Source organism: Falco biarmicus, chromosome 4 (genome assembly GCF_023638135.1).
Source record: "Falco biarmicus isolate bFalBia1 chromosome 4, bFalBia1.pri, whole genome shotgun sequence".
Taxonomy (NCBI): domain Eukaryota; kingdom Metazoa; phylum Chordata; class Aves; order Falconiformes; family Falconidae; genus Falco; species Falco biarmicus.
Genome location: NC_079291.1, coordinates 9,417,736 through 9,442,271, shown reverse-complemented (window position 1 = coordinate 9,442,271; position 24,536 = coordinate 9,417,736). Strand labels below are relative to the sequence as shown.

The 24,536-nt window shown below is 35.6% G+C and overlaps 1 protein-coding gene across 3 annotated transcripts in view; it reads left to right on the top strand.

Annotated features, from left to right (window-relative positions):
• Positions 1–24,536, top strand: part of NEK10 (NIMA related kinase 10) — a 116,196-nt gene that overhangs the window by 68,287 nt on the left and 23,373 nt on the right. Inside the window, exons 26-30 of one of the 3 annotated variants that reach the window (XM_056338595.1) lie at positions 317–530; positions 10,671–10,854; positions 10,943–11,029; positions 18,457–18,505; positions 21,077–21,114. In XM_056338595.1, the coding sequence (XP_056194570.1) occupies positions 317–530; positions 10,671–10,854; positions 10,943–11,029; positions 18,457–18,505; positions 21,077–21,114 (572 nt within the window). Of the gene's footprint in view, positions 1–316; positions 531–10,670; positions 10,904–10,942; positions 11,030–18,456; positions 18,506–21,076; positions 21,115–24,536 lie in introns of all 3 variants that reach the window. The other 2 variants (XM_056338596.1, XM_056338597.1) reach the window with 2 other exon arrangements.

The following is a 24,536-nucleotide window of genomic DNA, read 5'->3' as shown; positions in this document are numbered from 1 at the left end:
CACAACGGAGACCAATGTCTCCTACAACCCCAGGAAGAGGCACCAGGCACTCCCTAGTGTGTCAGGCAGCAGCCCCCCACTGCAGTTCTCTCTGGGTCAGTGCTGAGGATAATTGTTCCGGCTGATGCCAGAGACTGTGCTCTGTGGTGTGGCAACACCAAGGCTGCACAGTGTCAAACTGTCCCATGCAGGCCTGAGCAGAGGGCTGGTCACCATGACTTGGTAAATACCAGATACCAGCAGAGGAATGCAGTGGTAGTAAACAGTTCTTTAGAAAGAAGTAATTAGCTTTCATTAGAGAATGGTCTTTCTGTAGATGCTTGACTCCTGATGCAGAAGCACGTCCAGACATAGTGGAGGTCAGCTCGCTGCTGTCTGATGTGATGATGAAATACCTGGATGCTTTATCCACCTCCCATCTCATGTTGGAGAAGAAACTGGATCGGGAGAGGAGACGAACCCAGAGGTACTTCATGGAGGCTAATCGAAATGCAGTAACTTATCACCATCAGCTTTCCGTTTTATCACAAGTAAGTATATGTATTAGGCTTTATTTTTTCTTATCATTGTTTGCCATTTCCAAGAAAATAAGGTACAACAAAGCAGAAAATAAATAAAGATGAAAAGACTCATCCTCTTAGGACATTTTTCCATGCAGGCTCTTTAATTTATTTTTAACAAGGTATTAATTCATTTTTTGTGGACATGCTTATGCAGGAAAAATAACAGTATCTTAAAAGCCAATATCATTCTGTGTTGGAAAATGGCATTGTTATGGAGGTGCTTGCAGTTTTGATAGTATCTGATAATGTTTAATTATTACTGCACTCTAGTGAGTCGTTTGTGAATAGGAGAATATACACTTGGCTAGGGTGGAACAAATGGATAATCTTCTGTATGCTTCACAAACAATGACACCTAGAAAATGGAACCTACACAGGTATAATTTTTAATTATAGATTGCTAAATAAAGAACAGTGATGCTGTTAAAGTATTTGCTCATGCTTTCTTGCTGCCTGATAAAGTTCTGCAGAAATACTTCTTAAAATTCTTCCATTTGCTTCAGGCTGTATTTTAAGCACTCTTTATGAAGAACATTGGTATTTTAAATAATGAACCAAACTTGTATATGCTCTCAGAGAATTTACTTAAAAAAATACAAGGACAATGTTTTTGTGTAGTAAAAGCTCTCTGTGAAAATTATTTTTACGGTAATTATGAAGCAGTTATAATTTGCACGGCTATTGTATCTCTCTTAGATTCTTTTTGTCAGGGCTCAGGAGTTTGCACTGGAGAACCTCTGTGTAGGAAAAAGATTTTCAGGAACACCTGGTCCCACGCTCAGGGATTTTTTTTTTTTTTTTTAATATGTTTGTCTTCATCACCTTCCTGCCCAAACATGACTTGTAGAAATTGTTTATAATTTTTTTTAGTAGTTTTTTTACCTATCAGTCCAAGATCATTATCTGTATTATACAATTTTTTTTCAATAAAAAGGATGCCAAAACCTTCAAGATAAACCTTAACAAACCGCTGTAATTTGAAATGTAAACACTACCGAGATGAAGGAAAGATACAGAATAGGATTTATAACTTAAAACAGTAAGAGCAATTATTTTTCATGTTTTTTGAGTTTTCTTACCCTACACATTTGGAAGCTTGTTGTATGTTGTTATTTTTTCGTATCTTGCTATAGTTGTTCTTAAGAGCTATAGTTACAGTGCATAACTGTGATGAAATTTGCAAAAAAATGTACTACGGATGGAAAGCTGCTTGATTTGGGATTTCAATGCAGTTATCCTATCTTTGAGAGAAAAGTGACCTATTCAGGCATTTGTAAGGTATGATAGAACTAATAGTTTTACACTGAAGTTAGAGTACTTCTGTTTTGTATAAATACTTGGAAAATACACCTACATAACAAACGAGAAGGAAAATTCCTCTGTATTTGGGGGGATAAGGGCTGGTCTTCTCAAGGAAGGAATACTGTAATTCTAGTTCCACTCCAATGGATATTTTATTATGTATATTAAAAGAACAACAGGAGGATCTGACAAAGATCCAGAACACTGCAGAAGCCGAGGGGAGTATGGCTCGGTAGTGATATGTGGAAGACCTAATTGTGTGTCCATGCTGTACAAAAGATAGAACAAATCAGGCTAGGATCTTTCAAATTTCAGAGGAGTGCTACAAGGCTTAGAAAGAGAAGGAGCAATAACATGGCTTGTTGAGGTAATGAAGGAAAATTTTAGGAAGTTGGAAGATTTCTAATAAGGAGAATAATTATTCCTGAAAAGTGTGACTTTTGACAAAAAGGAAATATTCTGACTAAAAGTACTGGGAAGAATTTCAAGCAGCTGTTCATGAAATAAAAACTATGTGAGGTATGGACAACCTAATTCATCTCAGTCAAGGCCCCATCAATTCCACAGCCAAGTAATTTGTCATTTTTTCATGGTGTCAGAGAATTCAGTGTTTCTGCCACGTAGTTCAGTGTTTTGTTGAAGCCAGCTATCTTATGCTTTGTTTTCTCTCTGCTAAAATATACTTATGGCCTTCTTTTTCATCCCGGTTGTGTTGTATTGTGAACGTTTCTGAAATAAAGAACGTACTTTCTGTCCTGGTTTATGGAACTAAGCACAGAGATTTTTTGGAGCCAGAGTGGCATCTGTTTTGTAAGTAGTTTGACCGGTATGGAAGCTGATAAGTAGGCAATTGAAAGGCAGGTCTGTAGATGATGTAGAAGTGTAGTTGCCTGGCCTGGCAAGTATAGCATAAAATCCATACTTTAAAATAATGTTAGTAAAGAAAATCATTATCAGCTCCCCACATAAATTTTTGTCTTTCCTTGTTTTCCATAGAAATTGTTGATGTAAGAACAGAAGCAGATGTAGAGATGAAAGGTCTCTAATAAGAGTTAGTGTGCTCAGTTCTGAAAGGTTAAGGTTGCTGATGTAACACAGGGTACAGAGGACCCAAACAAGTAATAACAACAGTGGTAAGTATCTCCCACATAGTACCTTTCATTTCAAGGTGGTCAACATTATATTTTCATGCTTTGGGTAGGAAAAAGTGGAGAGGAAGAAGGTAGTTTGTGTAAAGTCACCAAACAGACCAGTGGTAAGGCTGAGTTTTTTGTGTTCCAAGCCAAATCCGAGTGTCAAAACAGTAGTTTATTTAATGAATATTTTCCTTTAAAGAGATGAGTAGTCAAATAGTAATTTGATTACTTTTTTGAGGTATATAGATTTGAAAAAAATTAGATATTATTTTGGCTGTTTGCAAAAAGCTGAAAATAAGTAACTTCTATTACTTAGGAAACATAAGTTTGATTACGTGGGCATCATCCATTGTTTCATTTACTGCATATATTTTAACTCAGAAATAATGCTTTGAAGCCCTTGATAAGCCAGCATGTTCACATACTGTTTGAAATATAAATAGAACAATGTTTTTCTCCTTGCCAGATTTTTAAATGTAAAATATCACCATACCTGAAACAATATAGAATGATGAATATTGAGATCTGTCTATATTTTGAATGTGGGAGAGAAAACTGTGAGCTTTATAATCAGAGTCTGTCAGCTAAAAATATATAAGAAAATATGAGCCATTTGCACCTCCTGCTGCTCTCAGAGAATGTATTAAAAATGGGCAGATGTGAAAGACTACCTGGCTGATCAGAATAACTTCCTTTTCTCAATTCCTGAAGTTCTGATCTGTGCATATGGCACGTGTTCTGTCACATTCTTTCTCTACACCAGGTTTTTGTAATAATGTGTTTGTGAATTTAAGCTTATTTTAATTTTTGTATTAATAATGTCCCTAGAATACACATTTTATTTTTAAATCCATATATGCAAATCCATGTATTCAAATGTAGTTCCCAATTATGCAGAGTAATGTGAGACTAAGATGCTTAGATAATGGAAAAGTAGGTTCAACTTTTGCTTCTGAGTGTAGTGCAATTCTATGGAGTGGCTCCACATCCACTGTTTTTCAGGGCTAATAGGGTGTCAGAAGTCATTAACAGTCTGAACTGTCTGAGCAAGTCACAGCTTGGTCTCAGCTGGTACATTTAGGTCACCATTAGCTGCGTGCTTTGTCCTAAATGTCCAAATGCATGAGAATGCTTATTAGCAAGGTTGCTCTCTGCATCTTCCTGTTTTTGCATTTGAACTGGTAAGTCTTCTCCTAACCCAGCAGGCTGAAGAGCATGGCATAGAGACCATCTTGATAGGACTTTTAGCTGCAGGTCAATACTGGCCCTCCCAGACCTGGATCTGCAGGTATCAAGGTATTACACTTCTGGTGGACTAAGATGCTACTGCTAGGAGACATATTCTGATTCATATTCTGCTTACAGGCAGCTTGGTTACAGCCTGTGCTAAGAAACTTGCCTGCCTCTCTCTTGCAGAAGCAGTTCAAGTATTTATTGGCTAAGAGTAGTGAAAGAAGCAGTATAGCTGTTTTCAGACAGGGCTAAAGAGCCTGGCCAGACCTGAAATAGCTGATGCAGTTTCCTGTCTTCCATCTGCGGCATAAACCTTCATAATCTACCTGTAGATAATTAAAAGTAGATTGTATTATGTCTTTTCTAAATTGGTTTGGAAACATTAATGTTGTATTTAAAGTCTTGAGAAACACTGGGATGTCTTTATATGTCCCTTCTATCACTAAGTCCCTAACGTAAATAACTGTGAAGCATTTTGTAGGAATACCTGTAAATACAGAGCATGATACAGCTGCCACTCTTCGTTATCCACAAGAATGGATTTTCTTTATCCCAATCTTCTTCATCCGCTGGGATGCGTGGCCAAGAAGGGAAGGATTAAACGTTATGGTTTAAGAAACCTTACTTTTGTAACCACCCTGCAGGCTACTAGCAACTCTTGTAATTAAAAGCTACCATCAATTTACCCAAGTTTTTAGAAGAAATGAGGACAGGGTCACAGCTATCTGAAAGGCAAAAACCCCACAAAATGATTTAACTGTGTTTTCACTGAGTCATTTCCCCCATACCCAAGGTCAGTTCTGCACTATTGGCAGTTGTCTCACTATAATCAGTTAGTTTCTGAGCATCACCACATGCATTACAAAGTACTGCTTAATTAGCTATTCAATTGGAATTAATATATTTTTTTTTGTTAACTCAGAACAAGACATAAAGATTGGATTAATATTAATTTTAATTTATTTTCTTCTTTCTGTTTAGCTATATGTTTTGGTCAATTCAGCCAATAAATGCCTAACTTTTTTTTTCTTAAAACAACTGTGAATGCAGGAATTGCTTTTGTATTGGTTGAAGCAAAGAGTATGTTTGGTTCTAAAACACTTAGAATGCAACAGGTTATTAATATTGCAATTTACATTAGGTTAGAATATTAAATTCCTATTTTTATTAAAATTATTATTAAAAAAGTTTTTAAAAATGTTATTGAAAATTGGGTGATAGTGCCTGTCTGTACAGTGCTGTAATCCATTCCCATTGCTTTGGAAAAGAGTGAGGACTCAGAATGTCATGAAAGCTGAGCATTCCACAAATTTCTTTCTTCTGCCCTTCACTCCATTCATTTTCTTCTGACGCCATTCTGTTTCAGTGTTTATATAGCAGGTACTGGACTTACAGTTTAGGGGTTAGAAATGTTAGTGTGATAAGAAGGAACTAACCTTTTTAGATTGATACTATTTATGCTTGGAGAATAAAAGAATATGCAAAAACTTTTGCAGGTAAAATATTTTTGAGAGTTGCTGAATTAGGAAATAGTCACAGCCAAGTTAATACCTGTGAAAATGGGTGATCAAACTATTAATGACAAATCCATAATGTATTGAATTCAGCTTCAATTTGTTAGCACATCATAGTACTTTAATAGAATTAGAGAATATAAGGCAGGAAGAGTTGTCAGAGATTATCTTGTCCACCTCCAAGCCTTAGAGCTACCTGTCACTCCTGACACTCCTTGTGTTTGACCAGTCAGTCATAAAAATGTCAAGTGATAGAAAGTCTCTCCCCAGGCAAACTATGCCAAATTAGGGAACAGTTTGGAACCAGCAGAAATGCAAAAACTGTCTTTACAGTCAGAATTGCATGTATGCATGAGTCTTGGTTTTTTTCCATCTGAAGATAACATCTGGAAAACCATGAGGATGCCTGAAGCACTGTCAGAAGATAATTGGAAATCCTGAGCATACCCATAGCACGTATACATGATGCTATATACTGTATCTGCAGTTAGTCTGATGCTTTCAGAAGATGTTGGTCATGCTTTGTATGCCTGACAGAGTAGATGTGTTATATATGTCTTGTTTCCAGGAGATATTAGATGAACAAATGCATGTGCACATACGGGATGTAAATGACACTTGAAATTTTCAGACCCACTCTTAGATGTCATATAAGTGCTCTGAGAGCACTAAGTCCAAAATATCTCCAGAATGCTGCATTTACTGAGCACATGCAAACCTGGTACATAGCGTATGAACACTTATATTTCTCTGCACGATCCCAGATCGATGCAATAGTTGGACACTTAATTACTGTTAGGTGGTCTTAACATTTAACCTGAATTTTACTTGCTACAGCTTGTGCTGCTTACTTTTTGTCCTCCCCACAGCTGAAATAGGTAGGAGTTATTTCTTTTATCTTATATATTGTATCTCCCCTTTGTATTATTTTTTCCTTTGGGCTGAATGATCAAATTTCAGCAGTCTTACATTGTAAGTCATGTTTTGTAGACCTCTAATTTTTCTTATTTCTCCCCTTGCCTGCCTCTCTACGTTTTTAAGGATAGTGTTCAAAACTGGACTCATTTACTCCACCCGAGAACCATATTGGTACCAAGTAGAAAGGCTACGGTGCTCTTAGGGATGATTGCCTTCTGTATACATCCCACTATGATGTTTACCTTTTCCTAACAACATGGTATCATTGAGTCATATTCTGTTTCTAAGCCACCAAAACCCGCATATCTTTTCCTGCAGAGCTGCCGTCTGACCAGTCCTTCCCCAGTCTGTGCATTTGTACAGTTGTTTTTCTCTGCTCGTAGAACTTTGCATTCTCCATATTTAAACTTCATCAGTTCTTTAAGTTTCTCCAGTTTCTCAAAACTTTCTTTGACACCTATCGTCACTTGCATTGACACAACTCTGTGTATGATGTATATGCTGTAATATGATAGATGATGTGAATGTATCACACTCTAGGCACATTTAATAGGCATTCTATCTATCCCATTATGCAGATTATCATTATAATTCAGTGAAAACATTGAATGACTTTGGAGCAAGGTGAGAAGCCATTCTGAAAAACTATGCTTGTTACCCAGTCTCAATTTAAAAAGCACTCGAAGTAGTTACCAAGTTGAGAACAAGTTTTATGGTCGATTATACAGCCAACTGATTGTGATTTTTGTCTAGGTTACACTTCCCTAGCTTTCTTGTAAGATATCATAAGAAACATTGTCAAAAGCCTTACTAAAACAATTATAAATGACAGTTCCTTCTTGTTCCTAATGCACAAAAGCTGTTACTTTGTTACAGAAATAAATATGTTGGTTTAGTATGTTTTTTCTTCCTGACAATTTCATGTTACCTGTTACTCATTTTATTGCTATCTTGTAGTTTTTACAAATAATTTTATAGTGGAAGTAGTTCTATTTTTTTTCTGAAATAAAAATTAAATTGACTAGTATAATTCTGTAATTACTTGTCTCTAATAAAGAAGATTAAACACTGTTTGCAAATGCCACTAAGGAGCTCTATATTTCTTGAAGGCAGAAAAGTTGATTCTTCAGGATAGCAATATGGCAAAATGGAGCTAAACAAAAGAGCAATATTATTTTTAAGAGTAGCTAAATCTTTTTTTTTTTTTTTTTTTTTTTTAATTTTGACAGTGTTAATTCCTGTTTATAAAAGATTAGATTCCTGTTGGAGCTCAAAAAGACCAGTTTAAATTTCACTTCTCCAAAAATGAAGTGTATCTGATTTTATAGTGGTAGTGCTGACCAGTGAAGAGAGAGAATAGTGCAAGTATACAGATGTGGATGAAGTGTCTCAGCTTGTAGACAAAGGTTTTTCTTTATGGCTGGGACACAGATTTCAAGTGTTTCTAGAGACGCTTTTGCTCAGTCACAAAAGATGATGAATCCTGGAAGAAAATTTAATTGGTTCAGGATTTGAATATATTTTGCACAGGAACTCTTTTCCCCTTAGATTTCTTTTTGAAATGTGTTTGTTTATACTAAAGGCAGATTTTCTGTCAACGAAGGTGGCAAACAATCTGATCGTGGGGAAACTGAGGCAGTATTTTATTACGAAAATGTAATAATATAATGGATCAACTGATGAAGCCTCCAGAAAGATTTGTAAAATACTGGACTCGAAAATCAAGTGTGTACGTATGAGCACAGTTCAAATGAATGTGTATCAACCTAACTCATGTTTGAGTGTCTGTGATGTTTTGAATATCCCCTTGTTTCACAGGTTTCTTAAAAAGCTAAGTATCTGTCTTTCTGCTTATCTGAACGAAGTCTCTCCAAGACTCTGAGGCATAGAAATGGTTGTTTCAAGGTGTTGGAGAAAACTTTCTCCATGCTTTTCTCACAAAATTATGTTCTTTATCTCCTTATATCTTTATGTAGGTCCTTACTGTCCCACTCCAATGCTGAGCAGAAGTAGCATTGAACTCACATGCCAGGCTCCTCCAGTTGGGATACTTTTGTCCTCCTAAATTAGTCAGGTGGCCTACTCAAAAAAGAAACAACAGTATATTATCTCACTTTTGAAAATCATTAGCTATTGTCTAGGTAGGGCAAAATATATCACAGGAAATTTATTTGTTACTCTCAGATCAGTGATGAAATACTGTAGTTCTGTATGTTCAGGTATTATGTAAATGAACCAGATTTTATTTTATAGACAGGTTATAGCTTTACAATTTATAGAACTGCTTTAAGGCTTTAGGATATGTTTCACTGATCTCTGAACAGTTTCTGTAGCAGGTCTGATGACTATTTTTGTCATGAGAGCTACAGAATTCAGTTCATGCATTTCAAACAGGTTTCCTTTTTTGATGTGGCAGTTAGATCTGACACCAATTGCTAACAGCGTGACTTTCTGATCTTCTTCCCCCTTAGCTCCACCTGATTTACAAGTTATTGTTAACAATTGGTCATTTGAGTGTAAGGCTCAGTACTGGCGATGTCGAAAGGAGATTTAAGTTTGAAATCTCCATGCGGTTTGACCCTTCTGTCTCTTTACTTTGTTTTCTTTTATGTGGAACAGGTGAATTGGTTCTTTTCAAGGGCACAGTGAGCATGCATATATATGCCATGACTAGGCTGCTCTCTGTAAGTGAGCTTGAGAGTCATTGCTAGTGGTTGCCGTGCTGTGCTACACTGAAGTCACTGCTATCGTGGCATCTTGGGCATAAGCTCAGTCCAATACTTAAGTATAAAATGATCTTTTCCCAGCCAAATCTAAAGAGAAAAGCTTGAAAAACCATCTTGTAGAAGTTAAGTTAGAGTTTTGGAAATGGAACAAAAGATGGGGAGGTGATTGAAGCAGACCATTGCATGGGCAGTGGTATAGTCAGTGCTCAGGGTGCAGCTAGGTTTCTGAAGGAGGAAAGGTTTCTAGTGCACCCATTCTGCTGTGTCCCAATAAGATCAAAATACTTCATGGGAAAAAAATTGGAAGAACAGTCTTAGATACAGGCCAAATTGTCTTGGACACACTTGGTAAGAATATAAGTAGTGAAGAATGTATTATCTCCTGATACTACTTTAACATTAAAGACACTGATTTGTTAAATTGGATGTATTTATATATCTCCTGTTCTCCTTTATTGCACTTTGCTCCGACAAGATAGAGTGAAAATAAGCATGAAATTATTCACTCACAACAGAAATAATATGAGAAGACTTGGAACAATATATAATGAGATCAAAACCCTAGTCTGCCTTCAAAATATGTTGCATTAAAATAGAATCAACAACAGGGATCAGGGATCTCTGTTCTTTCCAGAAAAGCTATAAACATTGACAGCAGCAAAGGCAGAATTTTATACTCATTAAAGAACCCCATGCTACAGACAAGATTCAGTACTGAAATGGTACAGGCAAATGATTTATATTCCATGTTTTGATTTTCTTTGTTAATGCCATTCAGCATTTGGTCTGTTCAGCCTTGGGGAGTCTCTCTGGCATCACACCATACCAAGTTCACTTCATATTTTGCTACCATCTTGACTATTGTGCAGGTTTTGCGTTGTCCAGAACTGGTCTGCTGTGTATTATCTAAGCTGGAAGAGAGTAAATCTCCCATTGCTTGTATCTGAGAACCCGCTATCTTTGTCCAGTCTTTTGTTTTTTTGTGTTGTTCAGTGTTTCTTTCTGAACTAGTATTTGTTTTAGTTTTTTCACTTTTGGTGCTTGTTGTGAAAAGACCTTCATCAAGAACAAAGATGCCTTTTATGTAAAGGCTAGAAATAATTTGATTAGATTTTTAAAAGTTTTGCTCTAGATTTAGAAACAGTGACTGAACCAGGTTTCACATAGTTCTGGACTATTTTTATGTGTGTCTATACACAAGTGACACTTTTTCGTTTGCAGATTTTCTGATGAGTGCTGGATAAGGACAGTCAACACCTTTTTGTTCTTTGTTGTCAGAAAAATTACAAGAAATTGAGTCTTCATAGCAGCAGCAGTGAAGCAGCCAGCTGCAAAAGGGAGTTTTCAGAAAATACTGGCCTTCTATCTGGAAGCTGTCAATCTGCATGTGGAAGAGATGAGGAAAAAAAATATGAAGAAATCCTTATAGAGGATCATGGCACTTTACACAACTCTGAGAAAGGTAGTCATTAGAAAAAGAAGCATCAGGAGTATTATTATGCTGGTCAGAGGTAGGTAAAAAGCTACTTTGCTTTCATTTTTATGTGCAGATATGTTCTCTGAATTTGATGATGAGCTGGACATACTGGACAACTCCAGCAGCTCCAGTTCAAGTCACTTGAAAGAGTCTGCTATTGGTAAGATTCCTTAAGGATGAGGTGTGCGCTACTTTCTAACAGAAAAATAGTTGTCTATTCCAAAATACTGCGCTATTTCATGGTTTATTGCAAGTTCACTGTCTGTTGTGGTTCCTAAGTAAAGAAAAATAAAATAATTGTGCCTGTGGCAGCTGATTCCAGTATAATACATTTTGCATCACGTAGTCTTTGTGTAGCTTGTCTCCATATTTGCAGTAATGGCTACGAAAACTGGAATATTATTGGGCAACTTGACAAAGGCTTTTTCTATATTTGAAGCATAAGATAAGTAGTGTTGGTAAGAAACAAATGGAAGAGAGTATGAAAACTTTTGTCTCAGTAATAATAATGCTATTCATATGAAGAAATGGAGTGCCCTGTTGGAGGGTGTAAAAAAGAATGTTGAAAGAGGTAAGCTTTAGCTGTCTGCATGATTTGACTGAATGGAATTGAAGGAATGCTTAATGACTAGACTTGAATTAGGAAGGGGTTGTGTGACAAAACTGTTATTTCTGCCTGTAGTTATTTATGGTAATCAGATAGGAAAGCACTAGCTGTGTTGGGTGTTATCTTAAGTAATAGTTTTTGGATTATATTCTAAATCTGAAAAAAAGAGGAAAAAAAAAAAAGACATGTAACCACTGTGAGCTACTTGCTAAATTATGAGCTACCATGATCTACCTATTAAATAGGATGGAGTTCTGGTCAGGGAAAATCAAAGAGCATTTTATACTAGAAGAAAAAGATTGATAGTAGTTGTTTGAAGATTAACAAATGTTATTGTTGCAAGGTCCCAGCCTTCAAAAAATGTGGAATTATACTACTTTATGTTTGTAGTCCTATTTGCTAGCCGGATTTCCTTCAAATTTTGGCCCAGGTATTGAAGAAATGTAACTGCTTTTAACTGAAACATCTAACCGTTAATAAATGATCTGATAATTCTACTTTAAATCCATTAATATGATTTGGTAATGGTAACCAGATAGTCTGCCATTCTAAAGGCTGGAGGACCAGTGGCTAGCCAGCTCTGAGTTTATTATCAAAGTTTTTTTTAAAAAATAATAATTACAGAAAAACTCTTTTTCTTTGTTACTTCCCTATGCTAAGGGAGTAAAGAGGAGGTTACAGGGTACAGGGAAGTCTAATCTGACTGTGGGAGGGGGCTGCATGGAAGGAAACCCTTGAGGAAAAGCAGCCTGTGGAGACAATATTCTATTTTGTTGTTTATACTGAAGAATAACACGTTGTGTGTCTCCCAGAAGTGTAATTGTTTGTTGGCTAGTTCAGCATTGTACACAGACATTTGAAATCTTTGTGTAGTTTATAATTTTCCACACCCAAAGCATTATGGATAAAGATCTTCTTGTTAATTTTATTTTGTTAAGATTTGGACATTAACAAAACATCAACTTTTTATAATATTTAAATTGATTTCATTGACTTACTTTGGGTGGAAAGAATCAGTCAGTTCCTATTAATTCCAGTGACTTGAATCAGCATTTCTAGAAGTCATTGTCCATTTTCCTCCCAGAATATTTAATTGTTATATAGATACTTCAGGACTGCTTTTTCAGAAAAATAATTCTGCAGTCGTATGTTTTCAGATCACCTGTAGTTTCTACTTAATATTGAAGTTAGCATTGTAGATAAGTTGTAATTAATGCTGGCAAATTTTTCATGTTTTCAGGAAAAAAGAAAATACAGCTTTAAAAAAAATTATTACATTCAGCATACTTGGGTATTGGTTGGGTTATGTTCCAAGCATATTTCCTTGCTATTAAGTGGCTAACAGCATTTGAATTATTAGCCATGGTTTTGACAGGCATGTCAGCATTACAGGGGAAAATGTGGCCAACTTTCATCTACCTAACTTGGAAACCACTAACCTGAAAATGTTTCAGTTACAGGTATATTGATCAGGGTCTTGAAAGGGTTTGTCTTATCGTGCTGCCATCACATCACTTTCAGAGAAAACATGATCTGCAAATGTAGAAAAATGTTGCCCTAATTTAAAACTGTGGTGGTATTTTGTAAAAAGGTGTGATATGCGGAGTTGTTCAGTGGCACAGAAGCTGGTATGTGTGTGAGAGACAGTGTAATAGTGGTTAGCTTTTTTATAGTCCACCAATTGTCAAAATATTTTTAATAACTTTGCATAACCTGTGCTTTTCAATTATGCTTTAAGAAAGGATTATTGTTTTTAGTTTAGACAATGTAGTTTTACAGGACCAGCTCCTTTAACAACTCCTAAGATTGCCAAATGGAGGGTATGTAGATTCTGGGATAGTTCATGGTACTTAAAATGATTAATCCTACAGGAGCAAGATTCTGCACATTTCAGAAGCATAGAGGCAGTAGTGAGAGATGTATTTTTTTCCCCTGAAGTCCTTATAATTGGAAGTTACAAAGATTGACAGAGCATAGGGACTTATTGAGTCAAAAAGCAATGAAGAGTGATGGGATGATAACAGCATTTTAGTTGCATTTTTTCTTATTTTAAAATTAAGGAACTTCCCAACTTTACCTTAGCTTAGTCATATTTAAGGGATTTTTACTTGGTTTTGATTTACTGTACCTGATTTCTGCTGGTAATACCAAATAGCAGGAAAATATGTGGTATCTCGTAATGCATAGTAGTCCAGTAGAGCTAGTATTTCAGTTGGGTGAGAGGGAGTTTAAAAGTTTACTCTGTGACTGGGAACAGTTTTTGGACAATATTTTTTTTGTTTCCTTTAATCACGTTTGTTTACACTGTAATCAGGACAATGTCCTAACCACATTGAAAGACGAGTTCTATGTAGAAGGTGCTATTAGAAAACCCTGGTCCCTAGGGTTTTATGTACTTGCCTTCTGACCTTCCTCACAATAAAAAGCATGTAATAGGTCCCTTTTAGGATTGCTCAGCTACTAGCTTTCCATGAGACTCAGAAGGCTCAATGCACAGTCCTGTTGTTGTGCTGTATCTTACTTAGGAGTTTTTCTGTTACCTCATAATTTAATATATGTTTCCAGTATTTGGAAGAAACTCTGAACTTACCTAACTTGTGACCAAGAAGCAAAGATGCTTTGATTCAGGACTCCTTTCCTTGCCAAAAGTTCTACAATGCAATAGTATGCAGAGTTATCATGTAATGAAGAGACCACAGATCTGCCAGAAGAATATTCTAGTGATGTAGCTCTGGAAGGGTCTCCTGTATCCTTCTTTGAACTTTTAGAAAAATAACTTGTTTACACAGTTGGCAGGACTTGAGCCTTGTGCAGGTAATGCTCAAAGCAGTCAAAAGTATCCAGCTGAATAACAGGATTTCAAGAACTAGGATACTCTCAAAGTAGGAACTCTGCACGTTGTATGTAGCAAATGATTGGTCTCTGGGTTTAGGTCATCACTTAGATTCAAATTTAACTGTTTCTAAGAATAACAGCAAACACAGCAGGAAATAAATATCGATTACTTAAATGCCACTTGCTGTCTGTAGCTAGTAATGTCTTTCAAAATTTGGGCTTAATTGAAGGCAGCAGCTACCTTGTATCTTGCAAGTTTTGTGGTCATAGAACTGCCTTTTTTTTTTTCTTTTTTTCTTTTTTTAAATTTAGACCACTTGTATTTTTTGGAAGATGTGAGGATTTGAGAAGATATTTTTTCTTTACATAAGACATTTAGATAGCTTGGAAGTTCTTCGGGGTAAGATCATCTCACATCTGCTATATATGATTCTTTAAATTGTGAGGGGAAAACTTGGGAATTTTGTTGACAACGATTATTGCATCAAGAAAACTAATTTGCACAATTGGCTGTCTCTGAAGAATTTTTGAGATCTTACAGTGTTTTGTAGGCTTGTTTTTCCCATTTGACTTTGTCTAAGGTTCAGATTTCTCTTGAGACCTCAGGTTCATGGGACTTTGTTGAAGACATCGGCTAGAACAAGTTCTGCCAAGACCTAGTTTTCCTGTGTGATGCTTGAGTTAAGCTTTAAGTATGATTATGGCAACTTCTGTTGCTGTACGTGTGGTCACTGCTAATGAGCAAAAAATTTAATTCTCTTTGCTCTGCAAAACAGCTAATTAACATGGTTGAGAACATCCGTTTCAGTGTACAGTGATTTAAAGGGCAGCTTCCTAAGAATATTTTGTATGAATAAAGGCAATTTGACCTTTCTCCTGAAAAGATCATTAAGCAATCATTCAAAAAACCACTTCCATTGCTTCCATTTCATTCAAGGAGATGTATTGAAGTTTTGTGCTAATATCAAATCTTAATTCAATTTTCCTATCAGTCTGATCAAACTTGAAAGGATTTTCAGAGGGGTTTTTTTAGATATCAGTGAAGTGAAAGTGAAATCCAAAGAAAAAGTTACTGTCCTCCCAGTTTTTTTTGATCTTGTATCATGTTATGAGTGCTCTTCTTGTAATTATGTGGTTAGGTACCTGCAAGAGAAAAACAGTAAACTGCATATTAGAATGTATTTGTATGATTTGCACTGATGTCAATGCATGTTATGAAGTTAAAGCCTTAGAAATTGCTTTTAATTACATCAACTATTTAAGACCAAAGTAGCAATCAGAAAAATTCTTGATGCCTCATTTGATATAAATTTTTTTACAAAATTTAATGTCCTCAAGGAATCTTCATAGAACTATTCGGAATAGGGAGGCTGATAAGAATCAAAAGCTTTGGATTTTGTGTGTCTTCTGCATTCCAATAAGGGTGGGCACAAACCAGGAATGAGATAGAGGATTTATATTTCATTTTGCTTGAGATAATCTTGAACTGAGAAATTGCCTCTTGCAAGGCATTTGAACAAAACATGTTGCCTTGCTCTTCCCATCCATGTCAAAGGAGTAACCATGATTAAAGGAAATATGGTTGAGTTAACACAGGAAATATGGTTGAGCTAACACCTTGGGCTGGACATCAGAATGCACTATGCACATCATGACTTAGGTTAGTTAACTCTTTCCTACACATCTGTGTTGTTTCTTACTCCCTGCTTGGCTTTGTATGATTACCATAACTCTTACACAAAGGACTAAGGATTATCACTAAAGTAATTAATATTCAATGAGTGTGTGTATACACATGTGAACATGTTTGTTACGATGATTTTTAGATGGTCTGAGTCTCCTTTTGCTTAGTTATTGAAGAAATTATTCCAATATGTTTTCATAGTGTGTAACATAAAGAGACTCCTCTCAGTTGTAGCTGCTCAGTGAGTCTCTAACATAATAAGCAATAAAAATGGGGCTGAAGGTGTTGGCCATTGTTTAGTGATTTTTCTGCATCATGATTTCTGGTTAGGGGTTTTTTTTTTAGCATTAATAAGTATTTTCCTAAATTTAGCATATGGATTAGAAAATACTGCATTTCTGCCATATACAGTGAGTGGTGAGACAGACTCTGGTGTGAAATATCATGCACTTGTAAATACACTTATAAGCTGTCAGATTAGCAAGTCAAATATGGTGAGTCATCAAACTGATAAAGCAAATTTGAATATGAGCTCTTTACTGATAAAGAGACTGTTTATTTGAAACAGCCAAAATGTATAGGATTTCAAATCCAATTTTGTATATAAATACTTTGGAAGGGGTGCTGTTTTTAAAATTCTAGCAAACAGCTGTCTTCAAACTTAGCTTTCTAGCCGAGTAGTTTCTGTTACAGGTTTTCTCGAATATATTCCCATAATATATTATAGTCTTTGTTATAATGGAGTGTATGAGGTTGTCCTTACCCCAAGCAACATGATTCAGGTTCAGTCAGAGCTCCTGCTTTTATATTTGTATTATTGTGGCTGCAGGTAAAATACCTGTTCCTTGAATAGGAACAATCATGCAGGTAAAATACCTGTTCCTTGAATAGGAACAATCATATTTTTTTCAATTCCAAAGGCCGCCTTTACTTTCTAGGCAGCGGACGCTGCATTTTCCTATCTGTTTTCCTGTCTTAGTGTATCTTTGCTTCTATAAGAGCCTAGTTTATTTGCTATTACAGAAGTCAACAGCTCCTACCAAACATTCTTTTGGCCTAACTACTGCAGAGTTTTAATACCTGTTTCCTTAAGCAAAGCATTAGCAAGGAATAAAAACCTGTTTCCTTTTCTTTAATTCTTTCTCAGTCTGTGTGCCTTCTGTTTAGGGAGACAGATTTGGCCAAAGGATGTATCATTTCTTTAGGTTTTAAAGTGAATTCTGTGTGACAGATGCAAGCCTCCTTCAGGATTTTTTTTTAATTTAGAGGGTCTCAAAGAAGCAGGAAAAACAGAGGTGCTGTATTTCAGAGCGTGACAGAAAATATGTTTGAATACAAAATATTTAAGACTCTCAGAAATATGTTTGCTCTCTGAAAGCCCCCTACTGTTGCTCTAGAACTAATATAACTGCTGTAACAGGACCAACAATGGGAAAACTAATGTAAGTTTGGCATAAAATATTTTATTTTTTTCTTAATTACTGTTTGAGCGATTACACTCCACTGCTCTTGTTTTATGGTAATGCTTGTGATGTTACTGGTGTGGAAAACCCATCTCCTGTAGACAAAGGCAGGGTGTTATATTAAAATGCATTAATTGTACAGGAAAATTGTTGTAGAATTTCCTAATCTTTCCAATCAGACCTTCAGTTAGCTGAAATATCTTTTGATTTAAAAATACGCTTATTCCCCATTCAAAATGAAATACCATTTGTAGGAGAGAGTGGTCTCATGTCAAAATTATCATCAGGGAATGATTTACAGGAATGTTTTAAGGCAGGTGCTTATGACAAATACTTGCTTTAAGACAATGCTTTCCAAGTGCATTAGTCAATATCATCAAGCATTACCCCTCTCTCTTCATGTTTTTTGGCACTATGCAATAAATGGCATAAATGTTTGGGTTCAGTTTTAGTGCTAATTGGATGTTTGACCAATAACTGGTCATACTCAAGGTCTCAAAATCAGTGGGATTATTTAAGGAGTAAGGTATTACATGTACAGTAGTTTGAATAGTTATCTAATAGAATAGCAGCAATAAAACTCTGTTAGAACAAGGTTTAGACAACCCATCAAAGGACCTCTGAGAAAATGGGTAAATATTCTAGTTTTTTATCCAGACTAGACACAATGTTGTGGCCACAGTGGTAGCAGTTAACTGTAGTAATTTAATACAAATCCAGATACATCCTCTGTGGACATCTAGTCAGCATGCGTTTTTATTTTCTGTGAAATTCTGAAAGTATTTATTAAAATACTATGCAGGGCTGAGATTTTAGTTCTGACGCAAGCAAATCTTTGATACATCAAACAGCAAGTCCATAGTCAAATGGAGGTTAGGAGTATGTTTAACACTGCTTTTTAAAAGTTATTTTGACATCATGTCTGGAAAATAGAAAATATTAACAAGTATGTATATAGTTCTTTTAATGCAGAGAGAATAATTATACATTTGTTTCAGGTAAAATTAAACAAAGTTTTAGTCCTTCTGAAAGACAACCTTGTAATAGGTAGGTATGGTTTATGATTTTAATATAGATTACATAATTGATCATTGTTATGATCAATTCCAGTTGGTCATTTCACAGTGCAACAGTTGCACGATTGCCCTCATGAACCATTTCTTTACTTATCATTGCAACTTCATTTTATCTCTGCCTGTGACACTCAGTCTGCTTGAGGGTATCGTTAAAGGGTGTTTGCATGCAGAAGCTTTATGTAAGTAATTTAAGGGCTGTCATTAAACTGGTAGTTTTAAAAGTGGACTTTTGCTACATTAGCTTAAAGTGACATTAGTTGGTTAGCCAAATTCTGGTTTGCATGTTTAAGCAGCTGTTTTTTCCATAGAAAAAAGTATTTGTGCATTTGATGGTGTAGAGTAATATCTTGTCCCTTTGAACTCTTCTAGACCTTCTGTATAAATGTAGATACAGATTTTTGGAATTCTGGAGTCCTCATTTCTTTCGAAAAGGGAACAAGCCGAAACAGAATATGGCATGGCCATCCTCATTTTCCTTCTAAAGGTCTTCGCTTTTTCTTTTGTTATTTATTCAGAAATACATTAAACACATTCTTGACCAACCATTATTTTTTCTGATCTCCTTGGCACCACTCTTATTCATAGACTCTGTTCTATGTTTCTTCATTTCGGCTTTTCTTTCACATCTGACAAAAACCTCAAAATCACACTTGGCTTTATCTGCCTCCTGAACAATTTTATCCTCTTACCTTTAAGTTAACTAGGTAAGTATTTATAATAATGGCATTGATTCCTGTCCCTTGTTTCTCTACAGACCCTGTTTGATCCAACTTTCACTTAAGGAATATTGCTGTAACAACTCTTAACTAAGCTGTTTAATGACCTCTTCCAAGTTACAGTTCCTTTATTTTCTTGATCTGCTATTTACCATTGGTGATATATTTGTCTTCTTCAAATGATGCTTTTCTGACTCTTCTGACTCTATGCTTTTCTAATTCTCTCCCTATCTTTTGAAACTATTCTTAAAGATCGTTGAGGATACTAGTTTATCTATTTGATTCACTGTGAATGTTACACAGGGTTTTATAACTGATTCTCTTGTCTTTTCTTCCGCATCTTGTCTTTGCATGTGCAAATGTCTACTTACTCATCTACCTGCAAAATCATGCTTCAATTCATGAATTTAGCTGTATACACCAGATGTATTTCCTTCTGTCTATGCTAAATCTTTGCTCATCTCTGTAAGATCTTTTCATGGCCATGTGGCTATACAGTTGAGTACTACATAACTAAAAGGAATGTCATAATTTGCCTGTACCTGAAGTCCTATCCATTCAGTCAGGTTTTGGTCATTCTCAGAAATAACATCCATCCTCACCAATGACATCTGAGCATCCACTTTAACTTGCATATCTCTCAAAGTCCTTGCATTCAGAATAAGTTTTAGTGTTCTGTCTGACACCTCTAATATATAAACTTTCATATCAATGTATGCTGCTAAAACTCTTGCTTGGGTTCATAAAGCTATTATGCGAGCAACATCCTTTCTGTTTTGGTACATGCATTCTAGTCATTCAAACGCCTGTTCAGAACACTGCTGCAAGGAACATTTCTACAGCCCTACCTTCAACGTTGCCACCTTCCCTGTGTGTCTCTTTACTGGTTGTACTTTCTCTATCACTTCAAACACAAGACTTTATTTTTGCTTTCGTATCACCATCCAGTCTGTCACTTGTCACTCACTGGCTTTCTCCTGCTACAGCCAGTAATGGCAGCCTCCTGAAGCTTGAGGGTTGAAGCAAGCATGCTTTTTTTTCGTTTGTCTCTGTCCCTCACATAAAAATTAGTAAAACTGTTTCCTTATCTTTCTTTATAACTAGTCCTTGAAGCTGTAGTTTTCCCCACTGCCTAAAAAATCTATGCAAGTTCTTGCCATGCTAGGGCTGTTGAGGCTGCCAGCCATCAGGACTTCATATTGGTTCCTTCAGTTCCCCATCTGTCTGTATCCATTTGCTGTTGCTTATCTCAGCTAGTGGGATCTGCAGGCTGGGACAGTGTTTCTGTAGAGTTTAGAGCACAAGCTAGCATTGAAACATCTGGATCTGTATTTCTGACATTGAGGTATCCCTGTCCTGGTGATGTAATATTATTTTTTTCCCCCACTTTACTAGTACTGTATACATTATTACTCCTCTTTTTATGCACTAGACAATAATTACTTAATTTTTTTATGTGTTCCATCCATAGAATGGGTTAATTGAAATGTCCTTAAACATATACAAATGCAAACCAATATATAATCTAGTGGATTATTGCATTTTAAATATTAAAATCCTGTTTACTGTATTTGTACTTTCCAGGCTAAAAACTGATCAGGGAAAGGAATGAAGTCTAACTTTTATTTAGTAGAAGTCATGCTATTTTGGACACATAGAGTAAGGCCTTTATGTGCCTTATAAATGCACAGTTAAAAACTAGCAATTGTGGACAGATTTCCTTTAGAGGAAACATAAGAAGGAGTCAGGTGGTACTGATATTTTCTCTACAGTTATTGATGCCAAATGCAATTAAAACTACCTGTTTTGTTTTTTAATAATAATAGAGATTATATTGAAGGTCCAGGATCAAGACTGCGACCAGGTAATATTGAGCTTGCAACAAAATCAAACTTTAACTTCACTTAAACCTAATGATTTCCAAGTTTGTAAAACTTATTCTCCTTATGCATATAGAGTGCGTCCTTTTACATTTCTCCAGCTTTACTGCCTGTTGATATCCTCTTGAGAGTGCCTCCACTCATGCACAGGACCCACACTAAGAAAACAGAGGATTCGTTCATGACAGGGTGGCAGTTTTATAGTTTTCCAGCTGTAGCTCTTTGCAATATGAAAAATCCTGGTATTATCTAGTAATTATATTTTTAAATGTTATAAAAGAAGATAATTACATTTCAGGTGCAAATATGTTATCTGAAATATCCTTAAGGAATTTTTTAAAAATACAAATTCCAATAGTAAATCGGTAATACCTCATTTTAATGGTCATTATCCTGTCTAAACTTCTGCTGAATGCAATGGCTGAAGGCAATTTCTCCTATGAAAAGAACATACCAATGTATCGTTGATGAAACATTTTTCTATTTGAGATACTTTTCTTTCTTACGGAGAAGCTTCACATACTGTAATCTGCTGTGATTTCAGAATGCATATTGTCTGAATTAAATAATATTCAAAGGAAAATTATTTTGAGCTGTTGAAATATTGATCTTCATAAAAAAAGTACGTTTTATCTATACAAATGTCTGTTTCACAGTTTTTTGATATAAAAATTGTATTAGGAATTTTACTTATGCATACAAATCAAAATTTGCTGTCCACTTAATACCAATAGTTCAAACCCACTATCCAGCCATAATGTGTCAGAGCTATAGTGATCTTCAGACAAACACTTTAGCCTTCGTCAATATTTTCACTCCTGTGGGTAATTAGAGCAAATCCAGTATCTTTTGTCAGCAATGTTTTCCTTTTGGGTAAAACTCTTACAAGTTTTGATCAAGTCCTCAGCAGCCTATTCACACACACGTGCCCTCATCCCCCTCAAAATGCTATACTTCTGTATTAAAAAAAAATGTAATTGTGGAGTGGTTTGGAGTATGTGGATTTTATGGGAACTCCTAAAGTTCCTGGCTGGATATTGGGTGTCTAGCTGCCTTTGAAGCACATAGACACTACAAGCTGACATTACATCTGGTCCTCCAAGACTACTAAGTCATATTGTTGCTGTCACACTAGAAAAGAGAAAAAGCTTTACACACTGAATAACAGGGGAGTCCATGCTATGTCCTACTCAGTCCTTTCTGTTTGCTGATATTATTTTAAGCATATTTTTATTAAGAAAAAAATATATTCTGAGAAGACCTACAAAAGAAAAGGCACTCATTTTTTGCCTTTGTGTTATAATACAAGCCACTGACAGCAAAGGAGAGGTCAAATACCACAGAACAGGGAGCAGTGAGAAAGGTAACATGTCAAGGACGTAAAGTTTTTATCAGCATCCTAGCAAAACCTGAAGATTCCTAGGTTGTAATGGCAAGACCACACTATTTGTTTTGGGATTGAATATAGCAGTGTTGAAACAGTTGGAGAGGTGAAAATGAGACAAAATCAACATTGTTCTCGTGGTGTATGATATTTTAGATTACTGCAGTGTTGCTTCCACTTGAGCAGAAAGACCAACCTAAATTCTTCCTTAAATGGCGCAGGGAAAATGCCAGAGTTCTTTTCCTCTTATAGATTATTTAGAGGAGACTTAGGGAAAAACTGTTGAACTGAATTTCACTTGCCTCTCAACCCATCTGCCAAAAGGCATTGTCACAAAAAAATCTGACAACAGCATTGATGTCATTATCTTCCTGATCCTATTAGCAATTTGTGTCTCTGTGATAGAGAATGACATTTTCTGTGAGAGTGCAGCCCAGATCTGGTTGGTCCCTAGGCACTTCAGTTTGTGAATGTCTCTTCTACTTTTTGTTAAAGTAGCCGTCAGAGAAATTCAACAAGAAAAAAAAAATAAAAGTTAAGTTGTGAGTTAATTAATTTTGATATTTGGATTACACTTCCCTCTTGGTAGAATTTTCATTCTTGATACCAGATCGCTTTGGGGGGAAAAAAAAAAGTTTAGGTGGATGTAAATATGTACATATGATGTTATGATCCTCAAGGTGTTTTTGAATGAGGAAGTTTTAGAATGTGGATCTAAATTAGCTTCTGAAGTGTAGTTTAGAAATATTTGTATTTGAGAGATACAGGACTGCTGGCTAAAGTTCAGTACTTGGACCTGTGCTCTTTGCTTAGCTTCCAGATCTAATACTCAACTTGGAAAGCTAATTTTGTTAACTTATGTTCTTTAGTGATACACTTAAGTGTTTTATAGTGTGGTCTGCTGATAAACTTTTATTTAATCTCTGAGTCTGACCGTGTGTATGACTTAAATTAGATGAAGAGTTTAAAAATCATAACTAAGGACTAAAAATTCAAGAATCTGCTTTTGGCTCTATATTCTTCCTCAGCAGGCAAAGCATGATAGAGAAGCACTAGGTAAATCAAAATCAAGCTGTTCTGTTTAATTGTTATGTTTAAGATCTGAATTATATTTTGTAAATCCGCAAAGTTTGTAGAATACATGACATTTACTGCTATGTTTTAATTCTATTGAATTACCTAAAGCTTGATCAGCAGTTATTTCTTTATTGTTTCTTATGGCTAGAATTAAAATTATTCCATGGAACCCCAAAAACCTATTGTGTTTTATTTTAGTTCAATAGCTAAGTTCATAATGCTTTTTAGTCAACAAAATATGGTCAATGTTTTAGGTATGATGTCCACAAATTAGTACTGAGTTTACTGTGCTTTGTAAATATTAAGTAATGAGTAACATTTAGGTAAAGTGAATTAGGTTTTGTTTTTTATCATGCTGTCTTTGGCTAGTGTTTTTCAAGTATCTCATTGAGTATGGCAGGAAACAAATCACATAGATATTTGATATTACTAGCTGGTAAATTAGGGCAGTTTTGCTTCAGGAAAAGAGGACAGTCTTTTAATCACCAAGCTACTTGTACTACAAGAAAAAAATGTACCTCAGCGGACAAGTATATCTATTTCAAATTCTGGATTACCAAGACCATATCTGATTTATTGGCTGTTTGTAGTTAAGTCCCAAACAGTAGTTCAGTGGGGGAAATAAACTTCCACTTTCAGCTTTTGTTTTCAATTCTTGATCCCAAGAACTAAACACTTTCACATCACTGAGATTATTTTTTTTAAAATCTGATTTTTACACATAGAAGTAAATGAACAGGTTAAAATTATTGTGTGAAGTTTATTTTGCTGCCAGAAAAGCCCAGCTTCTATTCATGCATGACTTCCTTTCCAGTACTTTTGTCTATGAAAAGTATGTTATGTACATGGATTTGCTTTAGAGGAAGAGAAACAGGTTTACAATTAGTCACTATTTTCATAAGATAAGAAAACCTCAGCTTTCTTGCTCCTTGTCATGTTAATTAA